The 22252-nt window shown below is 42.2% G+C and overlaps 1 protein-coding gene across 1 annotated transcript in view; it reads right to left on the bottom strand.

Annotated features, from left to right (window-relative positions):
* Positions 1-12970, bottom strand: part of cabp7b (calcium binding protein 7b) — a 30253-nt gene extending 17283 nt beyond the window's left edge. Inside the window, exon 1 of the mRNA XM_053849733.1 lies at positions 12299-12970. Coding sequence (XP_053705708.1) covers positions 12299-12407 — 109 coding nt within the window. The 5' untranslated portion in view covers positions 12408-12970. The remainder of the gene's footprint in view (positions 1-12298) is intronic.
* Positions 12971-22252: the final 9282 nt, after the last annotated feature.

Raw genomic sequence — 22252 nt, forward strand, 5'->3', positions numbered from 1 at the left:
TAACTTCTTTCTCTTTGGGCTTCTCCCTTCAGGGTTGGCCACAGCGGATCATCTTCCTCCATCTCACCCTGTCCTCTGCTTCCTCTTCTCTCAAACCTACGTACCTCATGTCCTCCTTCACCACCTCCATCAATCTCCTCTTTGGCCTTCCTCTCCACCTTCTGCCTGGCAGTTCCAACCTCAACATCTTCCTACCAATGTACTGGCTCTCTCTCCTCTGTACATGTCCAAACCATCTCCATCTAGCCTCTCTGACTTTGTCTCCTAAACACCTGAGCACATGTGCTGTCCCTCTGATCTACTGCTTCCTGATCCTATCCATCCTGCTCACTCCCAGAGAGAAGCTCAGCATCTTCATCTCTGCTACCTCCAGCTCTGCCTCCTGTCTTTTCCTCAGTGCCACTGTTTCCAAACCATACAACATTGCTGGCCTCACCACCCTTTTGGACACTTTCCCTTTCATCCTTGCCGACACCCTTTTGTCACACATCACACCTGACACTTTTCTCCAGTTATTCCATCCTGCCTGGACCCGCTTCTTCACCTCTTTCTCACACTCTCCTGGACAGTTGAGCCCAAGTACTATAAATTCCCCACCTTCTTTATCTCTGCATTCTGTAACTTCACCTGTCCACTTGGCTCCCTCTTATTCACACACATGGATTCTGTGTTACCGTGGCTAACTTTCATTCCTCTCCTTTCTAAGACATACCTCCACCTCTCTAGCATATCTTCTACTTGCTCCCTGCTCTCAGCAGAGATCACAATGTCATCTGCAAACATCATGGTCCAAGGGGCTTCTTGTCTAACCTCATCTGTCAACCTGTCAATCACAATGACAAACAAGAAGAGGCTCAGAGCTGAGACTTGGTGTAGTCCCTCCTCCACCTTCAACTCCTCTGTTCCACCTGCAGCACACCTCACCACTATCTTACACCTGGCATACATGTCCTGCACCACTCCAACACACTTCTCTGTCACTCCTGACATTCTCATACAATTCCACAACTCTTCTCTTGGCACTCTGTCATACACTTTCTCCAGATCCACAAAGACACAATGGAGCTCCTTCAGACAGCAATAAATATTTTTACAACATGCGCATAATGAGGATCATGCTAGCATTACAGTAGGGGAGAGGAAGCTCTCACAATCATGAACTGTGACAGGGGGTGGCGCTGTGAGGTCTTCAGTTCAACTGTCACTGGGGTAAGAAGACTGGGCTGACAGGTAGCGAGGAGCTGTGAATGCAGCAAGCATGTTGAATGAGTTTAACTAAAGAGGTACAATGATGGTTCAACACCATCACCATCATGGCGTGTCATCCTCGCCTTCACCGGGTTCACACTCATTTCTGCATAAAAATAAATAAATTAATAAATAAATCTCACCAATAGTCTGACTAAAATGTTGGCATGTATTTTAAAGGTCTAAAAATAATTTGGTTTTCTCAGCCGTCATGTAATCGTGGCCATGTCTGATCTGAATAAAAACGTTTCACAGCAGTTGCAACTATTTCTCAAAGAAATGACCCATTCCTGTGCGTTTTGAATAAAACGGAATCCTGCTAAATAAGGGAGAGTCACTTCAAAGGATTTATTTTTTTTAGAATCAGTGGTTGTATATCATTGCATTCTTGAAGGAAAGGACGGAGCAAGCATGTCACACAGGATGCTATAGCCAAATTATCCTTACACAAGTTATTGGTCACTTTTAGCGAGGGATCAGCGTGTTCCGTCCTAGTCTCAGTCCGGAACCTCTCCGCGCAGCTTCCACAGTAAATTCAAGGTTACACAGATCGTGGACTGTACCAGCGCCGCATGCCCCTGTTCACGTCTCTTGTCTTGGCTGAGTTTGTTCCACCAGTGACCTAGACTACGTCTCAAATACGATTCCTCCCGCTCAGTCCGCCCATATGACCTGTACGGCAGCTGACGCTGCTGCATCAATAGCAAAAGCACAGCCAGCAACTGCTTGCAGCAGTGGGAGAAAAAGTAGTTTAAAAGTAGTGTGAAAGAAGTAGATAAATAAAAGAAATGGTGCAATGATACGGATGGCGTTTTGCTAACCAAGGCGGAGAGCAAGTCCCATTAAGGAAGAGTCTCTTAATCGCTTCCAGTTATTTTCAGTAGGGTTGACGATAATGTGCATGCCAGATCAGACGGGTGAAATTATTTTAGTGTCACATAAACAGAGAAGATTTCATCTCAGATCAGAATGAATTTCATCAGATAAAAACGCTTTCGTAACTGTAGCAACTAAGTAAAATATTGCATCACTGCTTCTCACACATGATACTGTTGTGTACTGAAGTTTCTTCATGTACACAGTAGCACTGAACTGAATTCCTCATTTCAAACTCAGCTCCTTGTAGGTTGTGAAGACGTTGGTGGACTTTCACGGGGAAGCAGAGCGTAATCACAACACAACAAAAAGAAATCCTGGTAAATATTCATATTGACAATAAGCATTCTCAATAGTATATTCCATTTCTCTGCACCACTGAATGCGCTCTCATCACAAATTTATTAATTCTTTGAACAGCATTTCTTCAAAAAGTGGCTCCATTCATGAACACAAAAGAGGATCTCTTCTGCATACCAACATTAATTGTCGTTGCTGAAGCCATTCACACACTGCTACAATGCCTGATGTCGGTGGGATTCTCCTGCTGGCAGCAATCTATAAACACGGTTCACGTCCTCTGTCAGGGATGCAGTGCGCAGGGATTCAAGCTTTGTAAAAGATTTCCGAGAGCGTTCCCTGCCAGGTCGTCCGGACCGCTCGAGCGTAAAATAAGGGTCTTATCAGTTTTAACATGTGCTCTTTGATTGTCTGCTGTTTTCGACCTCGTGCTTGTCACGTATTTCGCATTATTTTGAGATGCTTTTTTGTACAGCTGTACACAACATTTTTTGATACCTGCAATGCAATATATGCAGTTATTCACGCTGCTCAGACTATTACTGTGAAGTAAAGGAAATTATTTATTTGTATATTTTCTCTGTTATACTGGGCAATGATGGATGTTTTAAATTGGGAGTAATAATAAAGCATAACTTTTTTGTGTGATTAATCGCGATTAATCACATGCAAAAAAAATCGTGCAGCAAAAACATCTTACTCCAAGTTCAAAATACATAGCTGTCTGAGCTTGTAAACATTTGTGAAACATCTTAAAATAGGAATCTGATAAACTGTTATAGTGTAATTTTTATTTTAAAACAAAATAAGGAATGAAATAAATAAAACGACTCACTAGCAGGCACTGGATATCAAAGAAGTTGATAATAAATATTTACCCTTTGTCAAACTGAATGATAAAACTCATAAATAGCACTTTTGTGAGACTCACTTTATGTCCACTTCAGGCTCATGTCATCAGCGACAGCTGGTGGATCAGTTTATCGAGTGAACACATGGCTGTTAGATGGCGTATGCCATTTGAATACAGTGTGTTGGAGAGGACTGAAATAGTTGCTATCTCAGCTCGTGACAGGAATATGAATATAGGGATTACGTTTTTTTTTTTTTCCTTGTACTGCAACTCTCATGAGGGGAAAAAACGAATATTTTATTTGCGATACTGAAGCAGATAAAAGACAGACCACATGCACCAACTCACTGCCATCTAGCGTTGAGTCCCTCTGGTCCCGACATTCTGACCTAAACAATGTCATAAAGAATGGTGCATTTCAGTCTTTGACAGGTTGGAGTCAAATATGCTGCTCAAAAGAAAGTCCCAGAAGCAGAAGTACAATATAACTCCATTCATTCAACGCAGTAAATCCTTTTCAACATGGCGCATATAAAAGTAATTTGTCATTCAAAACCCGACGCGATGTGCAAGGTCGGTGGTTGGACAGTGACAACTATTACTGAGCTACTTGCGCTAACTGCTTGAGCTGATCCGGCTGTGTTTAAATTTAAGTGAATATGTTTATTTTACAGGTAACACGGGTATCTTTTTCTCAGTTTCGTCACCTGACCAGTGGACTGCTTGCAGTATGAGGTGAACTCCGTTCCATCGACCACTGCCCACTTTTCCACTGCGGTTTCACCTGGTGGATGATCTTGAGTGTCACCATGTGAAATTGTTTAAATGCGCATCACCTCCTGAACGTGTGAGAGCCCTGGTAGTCCACAGAACGCTCGCTCCAGTGTTTGTTTGCGTGGGTGATTTGCCAGCTGCGATGTGTTGCATTCGAATGATATTTGAGACTCGAAGTTATGGCGTTGATAAATCAGTGCGGCGGATCAAAGTAACTTTGGTTTTATCAACACTGTCATCCGGAAGTCATTTAAAATGAAATTTCCATTTAAGAGGCTGCTACCTGCCTCCATTGTTTCTGTTGCTGCCACCTCCCATTCCTCCCTCTGTCTTTCAAAATGTTATTAATATGCAGTGAAATTATTGCCCATGTTAATAAACCAATGCGTAAAATTATGAATAATGCGTTAATTTATGGAGCCTTCATTGTAATATAAAATAAAACATTACTAGATTATGCTTGCTGTGATGTTTGCTTCGATAAATTGATATTATCAATAAATATCAATAAATGCAAACCAACTGAACAGCACACAAAAAGCGAGGAGTGTTGTCACGAGCCAAAGATTCTGCTCCACTTCACATCATACATTCTTTAAATTAGATTTACCACCAACCAAATATCTCTCCTTTTTTATATAATCGAGTTTGGGCTTAGTAAAATAAATTCGACTGTTATCTGCTGTGAACATCACTACACTTGAATGCTTCTGTGGGGAACCCAGGTGGGCGGAGCTCCCAGAGGCCACCACAGTTTCTCCTGTGCACCTCAGAAGTGTGTTTGAATCCATATCTTTGTATCAAAATATAGAATATAGAACAGATGATAAAAGTATGTCTTGTTCTTTATGTTGCGTACAGATAAATTCAACAACTAGATGATGTTTTGTTTTATTTTTTCTGGATGCTGGGGTGGGTTTGATTCCATTAGCCTTGGTTCTAGCCCATTCACGCCTATTAAAGATTGGAAGAGTAGTAGTAGGATATAAGCATTACCTTATACTATATCTGAAAACATATTGGAATTGCAGTAGTTCATTCATGTGAAAACATAAACAACAACTACAAAAGCAATCTTTTGTTCAGGGATGTTTTTCTCTACACAATGGCCAGAGTTTCCACTACTCTGAATGGACTTGAAATTCTTATAACATTGGAAGTCTTAAACAAATATTTTCAAGACATTAAAAGAGCTTTAGTTTAAATAAGGTGATATAAAAACTTGAATATAGACACCATCCTGATTTATTGTGCCATTGTCAAACTCATGCAAAATAAACAATATTTTGTTGTTTAAATGTATGTATGGGTCCATCATTTGATTCAGTTATATACCAGATACAAATTGAAAAATGTGGCTTCTTGTGGCAAATATTCCTATACCAGTAAACTGCAATTAATTGAGATTAATTATTCACAAATTCTCAAATTAACTAGATCATTTTTTTAATCAAACCCCACTCCTAGTTAAATCATTAACTAAAAAAGTCTGTTTAAAAACCACCACCAGAAGTGCTACCTTTGTGCCCATTACTGAACCTTATGTTGTTGGCCCTCTGCATGTGGCTGGACCTGTCTTGCCCCTGAAATTGTTGAGCTGTCGCACAGATCTTCTGGTGTTGGCCATGGACTGTTAAATAAGCCATTTATTTCTGATTTTGTGCCTCGGGTTCAGCTGACCTGTTTTCCCTCCTATTACTCATGTTCCAAGTCCCATAATACACTGCAACAGTTGGTGCTCTTATAGTCGTTGTGAGAGCCAACAATTCAAATCAAATTCTTATTCCAGATCAGTCTCACTAAGTTCAATAAATGTTAACCCTGTTCGACCCACAGTTTCTCGAGACCGATCAGCACCACTGACATAAACTTCATGTCCTGAAAGCTCAGCTGTGCCCACTGTCAACTCCTCACAGCAGCAAAGACCGAGCGGGCCTTTATGGCTCAAACCTCATAAAGCTAATATTACGAGGGCTTGTGAGGATGAATCACATTTACAGTCTGAGCGTTTGATCAGGGTTGATGGCAGCCTTGTGACACCAGGGTAAAAGCAGGAGCAGGAAGTCTTGGCAGCGACCCGGCCCACCTGAGCAACCATCTGTTCAAAAAACATTCCCTCGGAAATGGCGGATTCATTAAGAGCTTTGAGAACTTCATCGGCATCCCTCAACACTCACACAGGTTCAACAACTGCGCGGCTCTTCAAACAAACACAACTAAAATATAGCGTGGCTGACCAGGGGACACTCAAAAAGAAGATCCAGAAATGAATCCATTTCATGCAGGTTTAGCCACAGCGTCAGTTAGTTGAATTTGAATGTTATTATCTACGGTTTATTCATTTTAAATAACGTCCCACGGCGTGAGAATAAAAAAAAAATAAAATCTCAGCACACCATTGTGATAACTGTGCAGCTTAAACAGAGTCATTAAAATGGATCAGCGCTGTGATTCATTTCAAAAGCAATCTACTACATTTTGAATATTAATGAGAGTCAATAAAGCGTCGCACAGAAATATACTGATTCAAATGTGAGCTCCAAAAACAACAATGTCAGTGTCACGGAAAGCCTGTGTGTGGCGTCCAGTGTCATCGAATGAATGCAGGCAATATGTACGTTTCAAAAGGATGCGGCTTTGTTTCATGTCTCTTTCTTCTTTTAAGTGGCGAAGAGCAATTTCATTTCAAGTACAAATCAGCTGCCCTCTGTAGGAGTGGTCGGCCTTTGATGTCGAATTTATAGATGGCGGCTTGCACAGTGAGCGTCTTGGCTGGGGTTTCTTGGTGAACCCTCAGCGAAGTGTGTCATCCACACCCCACGCTCACTGTCCCAGGGGGCAGGCCAAGCAATTCTAATGAGGCCATGAAGCCAGATAGCACCCTTAGCTGCTAATTAAAATGTAATTCCTTAGAACAATATCCTACCACGGCGGAGCAGTGCAGCACTTTGTCATTGTCTATTGTCCTTCCTGGTGTAATCGTTTTATCTCGTAATATTCTGTGGTATCATGTCCTCCTGGAGAGGATGAGGCGTCTCCGTGTCCTTGTGTTTGTCGGCCGCAAATGACAGTCAGGGTTCCTGCAGCAAGAGAGAAATTAAATTCTTCTCAGGGCCGTCTTCCTGAAGAACCCCCGGCAACCCAGACAGGGTGTGTCAGACACTGGAACCAAGTTACGAAATGGCCCTTCTTCTGCAGATTGCTCTTTGTTCATGAAATGCTAGCTCAACTGTTGTATAAGATTAAAGTTGGATTGGAATTGGGGCCTCATGTTGACTCACAGATTAGCCCTTGGACTGAAGGCCGCTGTGATAGAATTCCACTTGTGTCTCTTCTGACAGACACGGTTGGAACTTGTCTCCTCTTTAGCCAAAAGACGCCACATGCCAACAGTACTGAACTTGACTTCTTTAGTAACCTTCTTTAGTAAGAGTCAAGCATCTTCTCACAGTGACTTTCAGAAGTATATGTATCAGCCGCACAGAATGTTCAGACCAACACAATAGCTCGACAAAGTCCGACTGCTGCCGTCCTTCAAAAATACACAGCATAAACTAATTTGGACTACTGAGTACAGTTTTGTATTCAACGTGGCTGAAACCTGCCTGTTCAATGGACAATGGAGGCGAACCGGAGCACAGCTCCAGGTTCATTTCTCCACTGCTTCAGACGTGTCGTTTGCTTAAGTAACGGCTGAAAGTAACACATTTTTGGTTCTTTGAGTTGGTCCATTGCTGTGAGTGAGTTTTTGTTGCGACATGCATTAGATGTCAGGGATATTCATTATTACGTACGGAACAAAAACAAATAATTGGGAGAAGAAGTCAACACCAATTATTTCTGACTGTTTTCTTTATGCTGCTGAAACAAATGCATTTTAATACTACGGCTGTGTCATACTGAACAATGCTTCTAAGACACCTCAAAACCGGAGATCAAAATCTTGAGGACAATTCCAGCCACTATTTTTAGAAGACATTCACACAACAAAGACGTAGTTTCTGTAGGAGCCTAAATGCAGTTCTTTGATGTTTGGTTGGAGGAGGTTAATAAATAATTTAAGTGAATTAAAAAACAGATTACATTTATAACAATACAAGGGTCATGTGAAGGTTCCGACTTAGGGATAGTTTTGGCTGGCGAACATTACCAAGCCAAAAAGTGAGGGAGATGTTCCGGAGTGTGGGCGGGAGTATCGGGAAGTGTTCAGAGAAGAGGCTGGAAAGATAAAGGGCTTAACACGGAAAGACTTGACCATTCCTTTGTCAAGAACAACTTCTGGTCATTCGTGTGATGCTGTGACTAATTTGTCTTTTATCAGTTGAATGAATGAATTTTGAGTTGCTGCACACCTTAAGTCACCTTGGGGCTTCCGTAAGAGCAGTGATGCTGGCAGTCGGGAAAAAGTAAGAGTGGAGCCCCAGGTCTTTTAACCTCTGTCTCTTTGTATAACTTTTGCTCCGTTGTTGTTTAAATACTACGGATGCTTGGTGCACAATTTCAATGCCCTTTTTGTATCACCTTTTTTCTTGTTTGGCAGCAGTAAACTGTGGTCGTGTGGAAGTGTTCAACAACGCGGACATCGAGGGCATTATTGAGAGCATCAAGCCGAGCTCCTGTGTGGATATCTACAGTGGATATCTACAGTTTCTGTGAGCGTGGTGTAAGTTTGTGATATCACTGACGGCACCTCCAGAGGTCCTGTGATGTTAACTCCAGTTCCAGTTAAATAATCCTGCTTAGTAAAAACTAATGACCCAAACTGGACTTTGTGAGGGTGACTGGAGCTGATATATACACGTTCAGCCTCACAGTGTTCAACACCTCTGATGTGTGACTGTAAAGACCTGTGAACCAATGCAGCAAACGGTTTGTTTGTATTGTTGATCACGTTTTTTGTGTATTCATTTTCGTTTCATTACAACTGGTGATGAAACCAACCATTGCACAATCAAACTTCTGTCTGAAAACGTAGTTGGATAATTACATGTGCATACATACCTAAAATGAATTTGTATGTTGATTTCCGAGACATTAGTGGAGCAAAAGAGTGCGGATGGGGATTTGGAGACGCCTACGCTCTTTCGCAAAGATTTGCCCGGGTGAGAATTATTTCTATGTAAAAGAGAAGAATTTGCATTCAAACAAACCCCAGTCAGCTGCAGTCGTTTGTGGAGTAAAAAGACGGAGCAGTGGTGGTCTGAGAAGCGATAAGAATAGGTTTGTTTTCCCCATCCAACTTCGCACTGCTCAGCGAGAAGCTCACAGAGGGACCTGCATGAGGTTATTTTAATCATGTATTATGGCTATAATGGCTCATCACTCATATAAAACCTTTGCTCGGACGTTTGGTGATGTGTCAGCAGCTTCTTTTCCACTGTTGAGTCGGGGTGCAACAGTTGCTCAGCAGAAACCATTCAAGGAAAAGCTGCGTTCATAACTGTCCCTACCATTAAATATCAACTGAACATATGACTTCCATCGCCCAGAGCAGTTTCCAAGCTGGATGAAGTAACACCTTATTAATTCTTAAAAAATAAATAAATACTTTTTTTTTTTTTTTTTTTAAGAAATATGAATCAAGATAGAACTTCTCCACCAGCAATAATGCAACACAAAACACTTTTTTCCAGCCTACTTGTCAGTAAACGGCCTGTTCAATGCTAAACACTGCCATCTAGTGAACCATTTCATCAAACTTATTGAAGAATTTTCGCCCGCATAAGAGGCAGAGGAAAGAAATGGGCAAGAAGTGCCAACATGTCAGAACCCATAGAATGGAAGAAACATGGAATCTGGATGTCTGTAGTCCTGATCCCTCAACTCCAACCCATTTCTTCAGACTATATCCTCCACTGGTAAAACACCAGATAAAAGAACAGCAACTGAAATTGTAAAATGGAAAACTGTTGAAAAATATTGAATCGCAAAATTCCAAGAGTTTACATATGAAGTGTAAAAGAGTGGAAAGCGTACGTCGAAGTGGAAAGCTGTCACTTCATGAAATCATCTTGAATTGAGCAAGATATAGCGCCATAGCAGGGTGACCCAGACTTTTTCAGCTCGCCAGCTACAGTACTTATAAATGGCCAAGTCTCAATAACTGCAAGGTTGAAGTCATCAAAACTGAATTTGTTGTTGAGAGTGAAGGCACCTTACATTCTGGGCTAACAATCAAAGTACAGTTGACTAGGTTAGGTCATTTAAAAGCGTTGAAAAGACACAAGAAGAATCTGGTCTCAGGCCGTCTTTGCTATCTCGACCTGCTACCCACCAACTCTGCCTTCACGAATGACGTTACAGGGGTCACTCCGGTGTCAGTATTACTACACAACATTTTAGAAAGTGTGTTGCACGAAAACACAGATACAAGTACATTTCTATATTTCATTTTAAAATGAAATGTTTGGCAGTAAACTGATGAAGGCCCTACTATCAAGTCTTTAGAGTCACTAATTTCTATTTGCGAGTTCACAAGGCGAAACTGTGAAATAGTAATTCCACGCAGCGGAGCCCCTTAAGTAGATGACAACTTCCCGGAGACGTGACTTCTATCGCCAGTAGAGTTTAGTCACAATGGAGCGGTCAAGCGGGTGAAAGGAGTTTTCAAAAGCACAACTCTCTAAAAGTGTCAGCATTGCTCTTCTTGGAGGATTCAGTTCGAAGTTTGTTATTTTTGCACTTGCAGAACAAAAACACTTTTCCATGAGACTCTTCAATTCAGGCTTTCAAAGTGATGGTCTCGCTTTAATTAAATTTGTCATCACTGCTGATAGTGTGTTTTCAATGTCAAAAGAGCGGATGAAAGCAAGGGCAGGCAGACGCGCAACCTAAAGACAGAGGAAGGGGAAATGGAATTCCGATATCATAAAAGACTTTGGAGATACCAGATCTCATCAGACTTATCTCTTTATTGTAGGCGTCTGGCTGCGGTCCAAATTGTAGCCAGCTGCGCTCGTCTCTTTGTGGAAGCCCTTTTCCCGAAAAACAAAACACAACTCTTCATTCTTGTCGGTCACAATAGCCAGAGTGGCTGTTCGCTGCGTGCAATATCATTGTCGGGTCCGACTTCTACGACACCAGGGCGTCGACATACATCACAGCCCATGCCAGTTTGAATTCCAAAATACTGAAACCAGTTCAGTAGATTCATTCATTTTCCAGGTGAGCACATTGTAAACAAAGCCCTTTATCACAATACATATATTTAGTTTTACTGATATTCATTATAGTTATCTTTTTTTTTTTTTTTACAAAGCTATTGTTCATTCATCAGGTGTTTCCCAGCTACACAAGATGAGCGGTGGGGGGGGACACCCTGGACAGATCACCAGCCTGTTGCAGTACCACACACATACACATTCACACCTACAAACACTGCAGTCATCAATCAACCTCATCTTTTTGTGGGAGGAAACCTGAGCACCTTGAGGAACACACAAAGTCCCAGGTGCCTCTCACTGGACCTAAAGCCCACCATCTCTGTCTCAAAGTAAACAAATACATGTGACTCATCTTTAAAGGAGGATGGATTTGTGTTTCCTTCACTTTCCTGTGGTTGGAACTTGTCTTTGAGAAACATACTTGAGAAAACAAATGTTAACAACTGAGATTAAGCTCACTAATGATCAAATTGTGATTTCCAAATGAGATCAAAATGAATCGTCCCGTTTTATGTGCAGATTTCCAGTGGACGTCTTAGAGGTCCTTGAACGCACCACTGCACCACCTTGCACTTCATTTAAGTTTAATAAAAAGAATCAATACTTTCATTATTAATTATCAAGGTCATTTGCTAATGTTCGTTTTGTGGCTTTATTACAGCTTAATTCCAAATCCTTGACTCATTATTATCCTGATAGTTGAGCGTGTGTTTTAACCCGACATGACTAGTTGGTTCTGGGTGTCCCTCGTCTCTGGCTCACCAGGTGACTTGGATGGGCTTCAGTGATTGTGTCACTGACCAGACCGGACCAAGTTATTACAATTCAAGTTGAAAGCTCTTTTTAAATACATATTTTCTATTTCATTGGCATTATAACATTGTCATGTTGTAGTGACATTTCCAGAAATTCATGATCCAAATCGTGGATAACGGACTTGGTGTTTTCAAAGAACATATTACTATAGGATGTCAGCGTGGTCACCGTGGAGTTCTCCAAGGTCCTGAACTTGTTCCACAGTCCCTCGAACTGATTCAGATATAATGCAATGCACATGCGAAATTTCCAGTCCAGCAAGACTCACCTTCCACTTCGTCCTCGGGCAGGCTAACAGGGGTCCGGTAGGTGAGGACATCTGGAATAGTGCAAAGCCCCTTGTACATGAACCTGGTGGTGACTGCACGCACTGGCATTTCTGCGAGGGAACACCAGAAGCCGAGTGGCGATCTTCATATAGACCAGCTCTCCGGACTTTTCACAAACACCCTCCGCTTCTGTCCGCGATTTCTGGGAGCCAAATCGCATTTAAATCACGCGAACAGTCAACTGCCAACTTCAGCCTCTTTGGTTTGTGGAGTTTAAATGCCTCAGCGATGTTGCAAGACGCACTCGGAGCGCAATGTCCACATTTTTGTGTCAGAATTACAGCGAAAACTTTCTGTCACAGCAGGTTATTCATATTCCTTCGGCTTCATTAGCGAGAGACATGAACCCTGGGAAGTCCGGTTACAGTTCCACTTTGCGTCAAAATGCGGTAGAATGCGCGTAATTTTAGCCCATTTTCTAAATCCCTTCGTCTTCCAAACGGTCTCTCCATGACATCTGGATCACTTTCCTCTCGCGACTCAGCATCCTGCGGCGAACGATTCAGACGAAGATTAATAGATCACATTTTTGTTTTTTTCTTCCTGGGAAGCGGGAGGAAGGGAAATCCTGGGTGACTCTTTCTTCTCATCTGATACAGACGCGCTGCATCCTCCTCCTTCCGTCTGACACACGCGCACGCGCACGCGCCTTCTCTCCAACGCACACACAAGCCAAAGCTAGTCATAATCTTTTGAGTAAAAAGAAACCAAATAAAAAAAGAAAATATCATCTTTTATTATTATCAATGTTTTAAAAAATCAGCTTCTGTCAAAATGAATTTGCTTGATTTTTAACGTTGAAATGAACAATTGATCCTAAATAAAAAGAAAATGATCCGCAAATCGACGCTGTTCCATTTGGCTAAATGGATCAGCTATCAGAAACGGTAGCATTAGACGGCATAGATCAAGAAGCAGAATGAATTCCACTCCCAACACATCCATACAAAATGATCTCAGCAAGGTCAGCGTTATAACAGGATGAAAAGGAACCCAAACATAAACAGTCGACAGTTGAATACTTTTAATGGAACAAGAAACTGACGAAAGTTCCGCCACTCATGAACGCATCACGCGCACTGGTATGAGAAACCTAGATCACCACTTCCCTCAATAGAGCGAAAGAAATTAGGAAAAGCTGCAAAAGTGAACCAGAGCGATGACATTAGCGTGAACAGCTGAAGCAGGTAACGCAAGTAGCTTGATCTACGGTGGACAAAAGTGAATAAGTCTCAATGACGAGGGATTCATGACCAACGACAAATACCTATAGATGTAAAAGAAATGTCGCAGCCTGTGTCGCAGATTTGTTTTGAAGTAGCCTATTCTGGAGTAAAACCCATTATATTCATTGTCCCTGCCACCAGCAACCTTGCTAGCAATGCTTCACAACTTTCTGAATGCTGTTCCCAACATGCTTTACAGGCAAAGCAGAGACACTCGATCATTTGGAGCAGATGTCAAACTGAAAGAAAACTGGCCTTCTTTTCAGTGGATGTGGAGCTATTTTGGGGTGAAAAGGGGATTTGAGAGTTGTTGGTAATACCATGTACACTGAAGTGTAGCAGTGGTAGCATCACACTGACCCCATCCTGTCTTGGCTCTGACCCTCCTCTGACTCTACCACACACAGTGGAGCTGATGAGGGGGGGGGGTGAAGGTCGTTCATCTCACATACCACATGAAATTAACAGGGAGGCTGTACATGGCCCCCGAGCCCTACGTTTAACTCACGTGATCTAGTCCACTGATCAAAGCTTCCATTCACTCATTTATCACCAAGGACTTTTGGGGTCAGAGAAGACAGGAGTCAAAGCTGGTTACTGAACCATGGTAGATGATAATGATTATTTTCCTGAATAAAGTGGATGGTTAGTAAACACACACACACACACACACACTTGAGTCTAATGCCTGCTTCCAAACTATCCTCCTGTAATGAAATTACCTTCCTCCTCTGCAGTCCAGTAGTCTGCGTGCTCTCACCCCAAACATCAGTTCCTCAATTATTTTTAATAGATTCAGCAATCTGGAGCAACAAGTGACTCACCTGAGAGCCATGCCAATAGCGTTTTATTTTATAAATTGACTAAGATGAATAATAAAAAGAAAATGAATAAAACATAAACTGAACTGCAGAATATTAGAGAAGTTCAGTATAATCCAACGCCACATCGGCTAAAAGTCAAACGTGGAGTTTCAGCATGGAGACTCACAGTGATTGAGACAAGGTCAAAGCTTTTTAAACAACCACGTTCAAATGCCCCAATGTTTGGACAAGACAGGACAGAAATGTGCTGCTCACTATGTGAAGTCGGGCACATGACCTTCAAGTGTTTCATCAGACGAATGAATCAAAGATGTTGCATCATTTCAGCGGTGCTTCTTCAATCTGCTCCTCAGATGGAATTAAAACCTGTGTTCTATTTATTTGACCTGTGAGGATCCATGCGAACTAGCCTGGCGCCGTCAGGCTGAAAAACAACAGCTTGCGTAAAGACAAGCTGCATCATAATAACATACTTGAATTGACTTTCTTGTTTTAGGTTCTTCTGTGAATTAATATTATCCGTTGAATCAGACATTGTTTGTGCTGTTCTTGTATTAATGCAGAAACCTGTGCCAGGGCACGTCCGCAGGGCACCTTGACGATAAGACAGATAGAGTCCGCAGGCTGAAGCTGGTGGGAAAACCAGTCTATGGATGTAGTCACCGATGGAATGGAATATTAACAAATACACAAAAATGATTGTCGTTGATATATGAAATCAACAACAGGACACAAACAAGCCGAGAACAAACTTGTTGAGGGAGGCTGCAGTTTCAGGATGTTGCTCCCGCATTCCTATCTTTCGACTCTGCTTCTCGACAGATAAGTGCGTATTGTGGCGTGATAGTGTCATGTGGTTCCACTCTTCTGCTTCTTCAAGGGTTTGCAGAGATGACGGGTCTATTCCCCACTGAACGTGGAGGGAATTGTCTCTCTCTCAGCTGCAGCTGAGGCTCCTGCTGGCTCCAGAAAACTTCTTAAAACCTGATTTACGGGCTTTGTTCTGCTCTTCACTCCGTCGACAGCGTGATGGAGACGTGAGGGATCACTAGACACGTTTTTTGCATGGACTGTAATATTGAAATAATATGATGCAGGCTATCATACCGGTAGATTTCATATGAATAGTTTATGATAAAGAAGCACAGGCATTTACGTTCATGGATAATATTCATTGTTGCAATGTTCACGGTGTTAAAGCTTTGTTGTTTCACCGCAGAATGTTCTGCAGGGAGGTGCCCCTGACTGTTTTCTTTCAGTACCGAGGAGGCAAAAATAAATAAATAAAACATATATATAAATAAAATAAAAGTCAATTTAATTTACTGAAACACTCTCTTACCTTAAGACAGTGTAAACATCTTCCTTCTACATTGTTACAAATGAAAAAAAAGTTACTTATTTCAAAGCAATTCACCAAGTTAGACCTAAGAGCTCGATACTGGAGGCGAAATAATTTAGCAACATTACACGCTTCATTAAGCAAATGAGACAGAGTGTCTCACTCAGCTCACGCTATTTGCAGTTAGATCAATTTTTCAAATCAATTAGGAAACATGTCGCTCGGAAGACGATGGATTTCAGGTTGTGTCGCGGGCGTGTCTCCGTTCCATCACTCAGAATGCGATCTTTCAAATGTGCTGTTGAGAAGACAAAGAAAAAAAGAGTGTCAAAGTTCCATAACAAAACCCAGGCTTGCGGTGTGAGTTGTTCCATCTGACAGGTCTCTCCTTATGTAGGCAGCACACAGACATTAATTTAGCTGGCATTTACGGGATGACGGGCTGTCTTGCAGGAGTGGAGGTCTTCCCCTGAGGGCGTACTCTCTTATCTCAGCCTTCAGCTCAGCTTTGCAGGGGCCGACTTTGCAGCTAAAAGTGAAACACGGACATTAACAAATGGCGTGCCAAATCCTCGCAGGATAACCGTCCGTTCACAAAATAAACATCTATCAGAGATGTTCTGTCTGCATGAGTCACACCTCCTGTGTTTCTGTATTTTTGTTGGGTTCAAAATCAAGTTTTGCCTAAAACCATGGAGCTAATATTCCCCCTTCTTGAGTGAGAAAAGAGGCTATTCGGTGCAGATAACAGGCAGGAACATGATTTCAGCCGGGGGTGAACAGCGCGGCCCTGACATCCATCCAATCATAATCAAATTAAGCCTTGAGGGCGAGCTGTGGGCTGTCTGCAGAGGCAACAGACCTGAAAGCAGCGAGGTCAGGCGCATGAAAACCTCACGACGGATGACATCTAGTGAGTCGGTTTTTGGAAAAAGTCTGCGGGATGCAGCGAAGCCACTTTCAATTTCAGTCATTCAGAGGAGGCATCGGAGGTCAAGCTCACCTGACATCAGAAAACCAGGTGCCAATGAGAGGACCACCATACCAAATACTCTCAAAATGAAACGTGGATTAAAAAAATTTGAATGAAGATAACAAATTTGATTTCAAACAATTTTACTGCAAAAATACGGCGTCTCAAGAATCAGATCCTGTCTAAGCATCCATTGGGTGCACGTAAACAAGCTCTCCAGCTTCACTGTCAGAGAAGCGATGCAGAACTGGATGTTCCTATTGTTCCAGCGAGCATGGCAGCCTCTTCCTCCCAAAAGACGAAGAACGTAATAGGAAGGTACTCGTGATGGGTCCCACAATACCGATACAGCAGCGTGTGCACCAAGCTCATAGAGCAATCCTCGCATCGGTGCGCGTACTGCTTTAAGACAATCACGTGACTGTGTCAGCAAAACGTGCCGAACTGTGTTTATAAGGAAGCGCATCTGTCAACAGGATGCAACTGCTGAAACAATCAGACCTCACGGTTCCTTGTGAATGTCTTTGTGGATCTAGGGGGCAGCTCCAAGGGAAACGCCAGTTGTCTGCCGTGTGGGACCAGTTTGATCTCCAGTCGGAGAATCATGTTTTTATTTCAATCTTCAAATTCAAAAATTAATTTCAAGGTATAATTTAATTTAGAAAATTAAAAAACATTTTAAATAAAAAAATTGATTTGAATAAAAATAAGTTGTTTACATGAGTCTGCTCTTTTTCCTCAAAAACTGCCAACAAATCTCAAATCTTCATTGATGTCGCTCACTTACGTGCTCTCAGCCATGCTTGTTTACAGAGTTGGTACCTCTGTTTACGTCACACAATGGTGCTAGTATTTGACCCAGTTATAAATACACTTGTCTACATTATGACTTTTTTTTGTGAACACAGTATTTCTTCTTTCTAATTATGTGATGTTTCAACCTGTCAGACAGTGAGGTCATCCTGGCTGGTCTCCCGCCATCAGGCCCATTTTAGAACACAGCATATCCACTTGTCTTGAGCATTGGTAATACTCTTCCCAAAACAACACCACTCCTCTCCTCCCAACATCCTGTTCCTTCACCATAGAACGATTTCCTGTGAATGTTTGCTGCTCTGAATCTCAAATGGTGTTATGTCTCCCCATGGCCATGCAGATGCCAAAAATAACATTTTCTGCCCCAACTCAAAACCTCTTTTTTGACTAAGCTGGAAGGAGAAGGTAGTTACTTCCTGACAGCTGAGAACTTTTGTGGTCCTTGTTGTTCTAGGTTGTTTTATTGTACTTAAAGTCAGCTACAGACAGCTATGTTGAAGATGAACTTTTTTTTGCCTCTATTAGAGAACCTTTTATTACTCACAGTGTTTTAATAAATAATGAACCAAAGACAAAAGCTTCACTCCCAAGAGGTTTACTGTTACTTTGGCTTATAAAACCAGTTGTAATTTGAGTAATGTGACCTTCAGTTTCTCATGTGGCCTCGTGTATTTCCCAGCCTTGTTTTAGACCTGCGGTGAAGGGAGCCAAGTGTGATCGGAATATTAAACCGCCGTGTATTTATCCCTCTCAACATGGCTCAACATCATTTAATTTCTGCCGCACCTGGCCTCACACCAACATTCCTCTACGTCAGAATTTTCCTGTGAAATATCCATCATGTGAAATCACAGCGGGGACAAATTCAATAGCGATTATCAACAAACAAAGAGTCTGAGCGGCGGCTTCGCTCGGGAGGTTCGTGTTCATATGTCATCATCTGCAACAGACGACATTCAGCTGCACATTCATAGTTAATACAGAGCGATTCTAACTGTGGCACTGACATATGACTGGATTATTAATTCTTTTTTTTTTTTCAAGTTACATCGATCCACTGTCTCGTCGTGTTGTTGAAGGAACGTCTGATAATGAGATTCATGTTTATCATGAAGAAACACGGGTCAATTTGAAAATAAACAAATTGGCTCACCCTGAAAGCAATCTATAAAACTATCAGTGCAGAAATAAGTTAAAAAAAAAAAGAAGAAATCTCATCAATGGCACCTTGGTCAAAACAACCTGCCGCAAAGATTCATTTCGTATTATTGATTGCTTTTGTAATTGACTGGATAACCTTTGGTTTTAGAAAGTATGAGTTTGCTGCGCACATTTTTTATGTGACTGGAATTGTAAAAGCTACCTGGCCGTCTGCAGACAGTGAACAATGGGGGGGAAAAAAACATTTAATTTTCTTCTCATTCTTCATGTGCAGCGTAAGCACAAGTGGAAGTGGATGAAAGTTCAACGACCTGAGTGCAGACCCTTCATTGGGTTCTCAGCCAGCTACTGCTGTGCTACACGAGTTTGAAGATCGATATCGTGGAAAGTAAATACATGCCATTTCAAAGCTAAATTTAAATCCTGGGAGTCTCATACATTCGCGCTTTATCTGCTTATGGTGATGAAATTGTAAATCGACTGGAGGTTATGCTGCCCTCCCTGTGGTCAAGATTGTGAACAGAAGTGAAACCACTTGATTTAAAATACTAAATCAAATGAAAGTAGCAGCAAAACAAAGTAAAGAAGATCATTATCAAAGTCTGCTAGCGTAATGCTCAAGTCAGCAGGAAAGTTTCATGTCCTTAACAATACATATGAGTACATGACTAACAAAAAACTAGATAACATTAGTGATGGCTAAATGAAGCATCATGAAGCGTTTTGACACAATGACACACTGTGCTGATACTGTGTCAACTGATTGAAATAAATACATGATTCTCCGACTGGAGATCAAACTGGTCCCACACGGCAGACTACTGGCGTTTCCCTTGGAGTTGCGCCCTAGATCCACAAAGACATTCACAAGGAACCATGAGATCAGATGGTTTCAGCAGTTGCTTCCTGTTGACAGATGCGCTTCCTTATAAACACAGTTTGAAGCGTTTTTGCCAAGTCGACACAGTCACGTGATTGTCTTAAAGCAGTACGCGCACAGACAGAGGCATTGCTCGGTGAGCTAGGTGTTGCGGGATCCATCACTAGATAACACTAGTGACATAAGTCCAGAAATTATATTAAAGCTACTTATCCACGTACGATACAATTTTCCTTGTTTTCCTATAGAAATACATTTGCGTTCTTCAATTGTGTCTCGGCAATTGTGTTTCGCTGGACATGTGTCCCACAGGTGACTCCACCTCCAACGTCTATTACAAATGTAATAGACGTACGCGTCTTCCTGTGGTAAATACAGTCACAATGCGGGGCTTATGTCCACAGGTTTGTTGTACCCTCTGTGCTGTGCTACAGTGTCACCTAAAAAAAAATCACTTTTACTGGTCTGCTTTTTAAAGGAGCAATCAGCTTTTACATTTTCAATGTGCATGGTGCACAGTACGAAAACAATTGGCACAGAGCCCAAAGGGACGTTTTGCCAGGTTCTATGAGACGTCCCATGGGAAAATGACAGACAAACATTAGTGAACCAGGGATCATAAAAGTGAAATGATTTCTTCATGGAGAAAGTCAAGTACAAGCAGCATAAGAGTTAATGTAGTGATAGTGGGGTAATAAGAAGTCGGCTCCATTCTGGAAGGAATTTGTTATCATGAGTCTATTTCTAATAGAAGTCTCATAGAAGTTGGTTAATCTAATGGTGAGAAACTGAGCGTAGATTCGAAAGAATAAATAATCTGAACTAGTTTGGAGCAGCATCATTAAACTCCACTCCTCCATCATTTTCTTGCTCCATCTTGGCTGGAGATTCAGTCCACATCATGAAGAATTCAAATGCATCAGCGAGAAATACGAGGCGGTGGAAACCGAGACAGCTAAACAGCAACACATTTGTTGCAATTGGCTCGACAGGTATTCAACTCAGTCTGCATGAAAACCAGGCGTCTCGCTCCAGAATGTTGCACTAGCGTCATCATGTATTATAAGTTACCACTTGTTTATTCCCTTTGCAGAATAGCAAGGGTATTCATCTCCCTCAAAAAGGCCATTTGCCAATTTCCCCCCTGGATTAGAGGATGAACCTGGAGAGTGAGACGCAACCTGCCACCACTGCATTGCCAGATGAGCCCAAAGGAGCAGGCTGTACTCAGGAGGGAGCAGCAATTGATGCGCTCATTAGATTTTAATACATCACTTGAATATGTGATGATGTAAATATTCAATAAGCGCTGGTACGTGCTCCTCTGACCCTGGTCTGGCCCCCGCAGGTTGGAGAATATGAATTACATAGCAATTGGTTGTGAGGCTCGCTGATGAATATTTCATCCCGATCCTGGGAAAGCATCATTCTCAGCGGTGTTGACAGGCTGAGTGAGCCATCTGCCACTTCAACAGGTAATTCAGCAGTTCCCTCATAATGCGCTGTCACACACATGAACGCAGATTGATAAAGTTACCTCCCCAGCAGCCCAGGCACAGCTCCCGAGCCTGCGCCGTCTGAGGGAAATCGATACCCTGTGATGCTGCACCGGTCTGTTAGCGTGTTGTTTAGCCACTCCTGACACATGTAGGAAAGTCATTCCCTCATTAAATAATACACCTCAGAGACCCTTTCCTTCCTCCTCGCCACTTGATTGACATCACACAACTGGACCTGGGACCTCGACAGTTGGCAGAATCTGACCAGCCCAAGGAGAGCTGGTGTCATGGAGGTCGGGAGGGCCAGAACAGGTGCTCATTGTGCATATGAATTGCGGTAAATGTATCAAATATTCATGGCTCCCTGTGCTTTACGGGCTCTGTTGTACTCTGTCATATAATTGTCCATTACACCTGCAGCCCAGCGGGCAGTTTGGCGGGGCGGGAGGGTCTCAGTGGGGGGTTCGAGGAGAACTCCAAGTCCACATTAATAAATATGGATAGAATTCTCTTAGAGCAGCTTAAGTTTTTGACACATCTAATTGGGAGAGCTTTATTCAGAGTTTGTGCCCCGTTTGAAACACAGACATGTTTTATGTCCTTGTAAAACTTCAACACATGAGCCGAGGCCAATTATACTTTTAATCCACACGCTCTACCGAGCTCCACTCTTCTGTTCGTCTTGTTGGGGAGTGATTCCTCAGAAGATTCCAGCATGGAATGTTTGCTCCACAAGGCAGAAACGCATGGCAACATGAACATGACACTTACTGTACGTTGGACAAACAAAGCATCGTCCATTCCTGCTGCCCACCTATAGTTATCTTCCCTCCTCTAACTTATGATGTTCGACCAGAAAATGACTGACAACATGTCGATATTAGCTCTGCTTCTCATGGATTCTGTGGACAAACTGAATCCAGAAGCAAAAAAAGAAGCCAGTTCCACTTGTGTTGCCACCTTTATGAAAATTTTAAGAGGGACACAACGCCAGTCGGAACATGGGGGAGGTTCAGTTGAATTCCAGTGAGGGAGGCCATGATTGGCAAGTGAAGATGTGAGAGCTGCACATCCATCTGGTCGGACTGAAGCTGCCTCTCCTGCAAAGCCAATATGAGCCTGAAGTGAAGGGTTTAGGGGAAAGTATTTTTGTCGGGAAATACACTCAAGGG

This window comes from Synchiropus splendidus, chromosome 1, assembly GCF_027744825.2.
Source record: "Synchiropus splendidus isolate RoL2022-P1 chromosome 1, RoL_Sspl_1.0, whole genome shotgun sequence".
Classification (NCBI taxonomy): Eukaryota; Metazoa; Chordata; class Actinopteri; order Syngnathiformes; family Callionymidae; genus Synchiropus; species Synchiropus splendidus.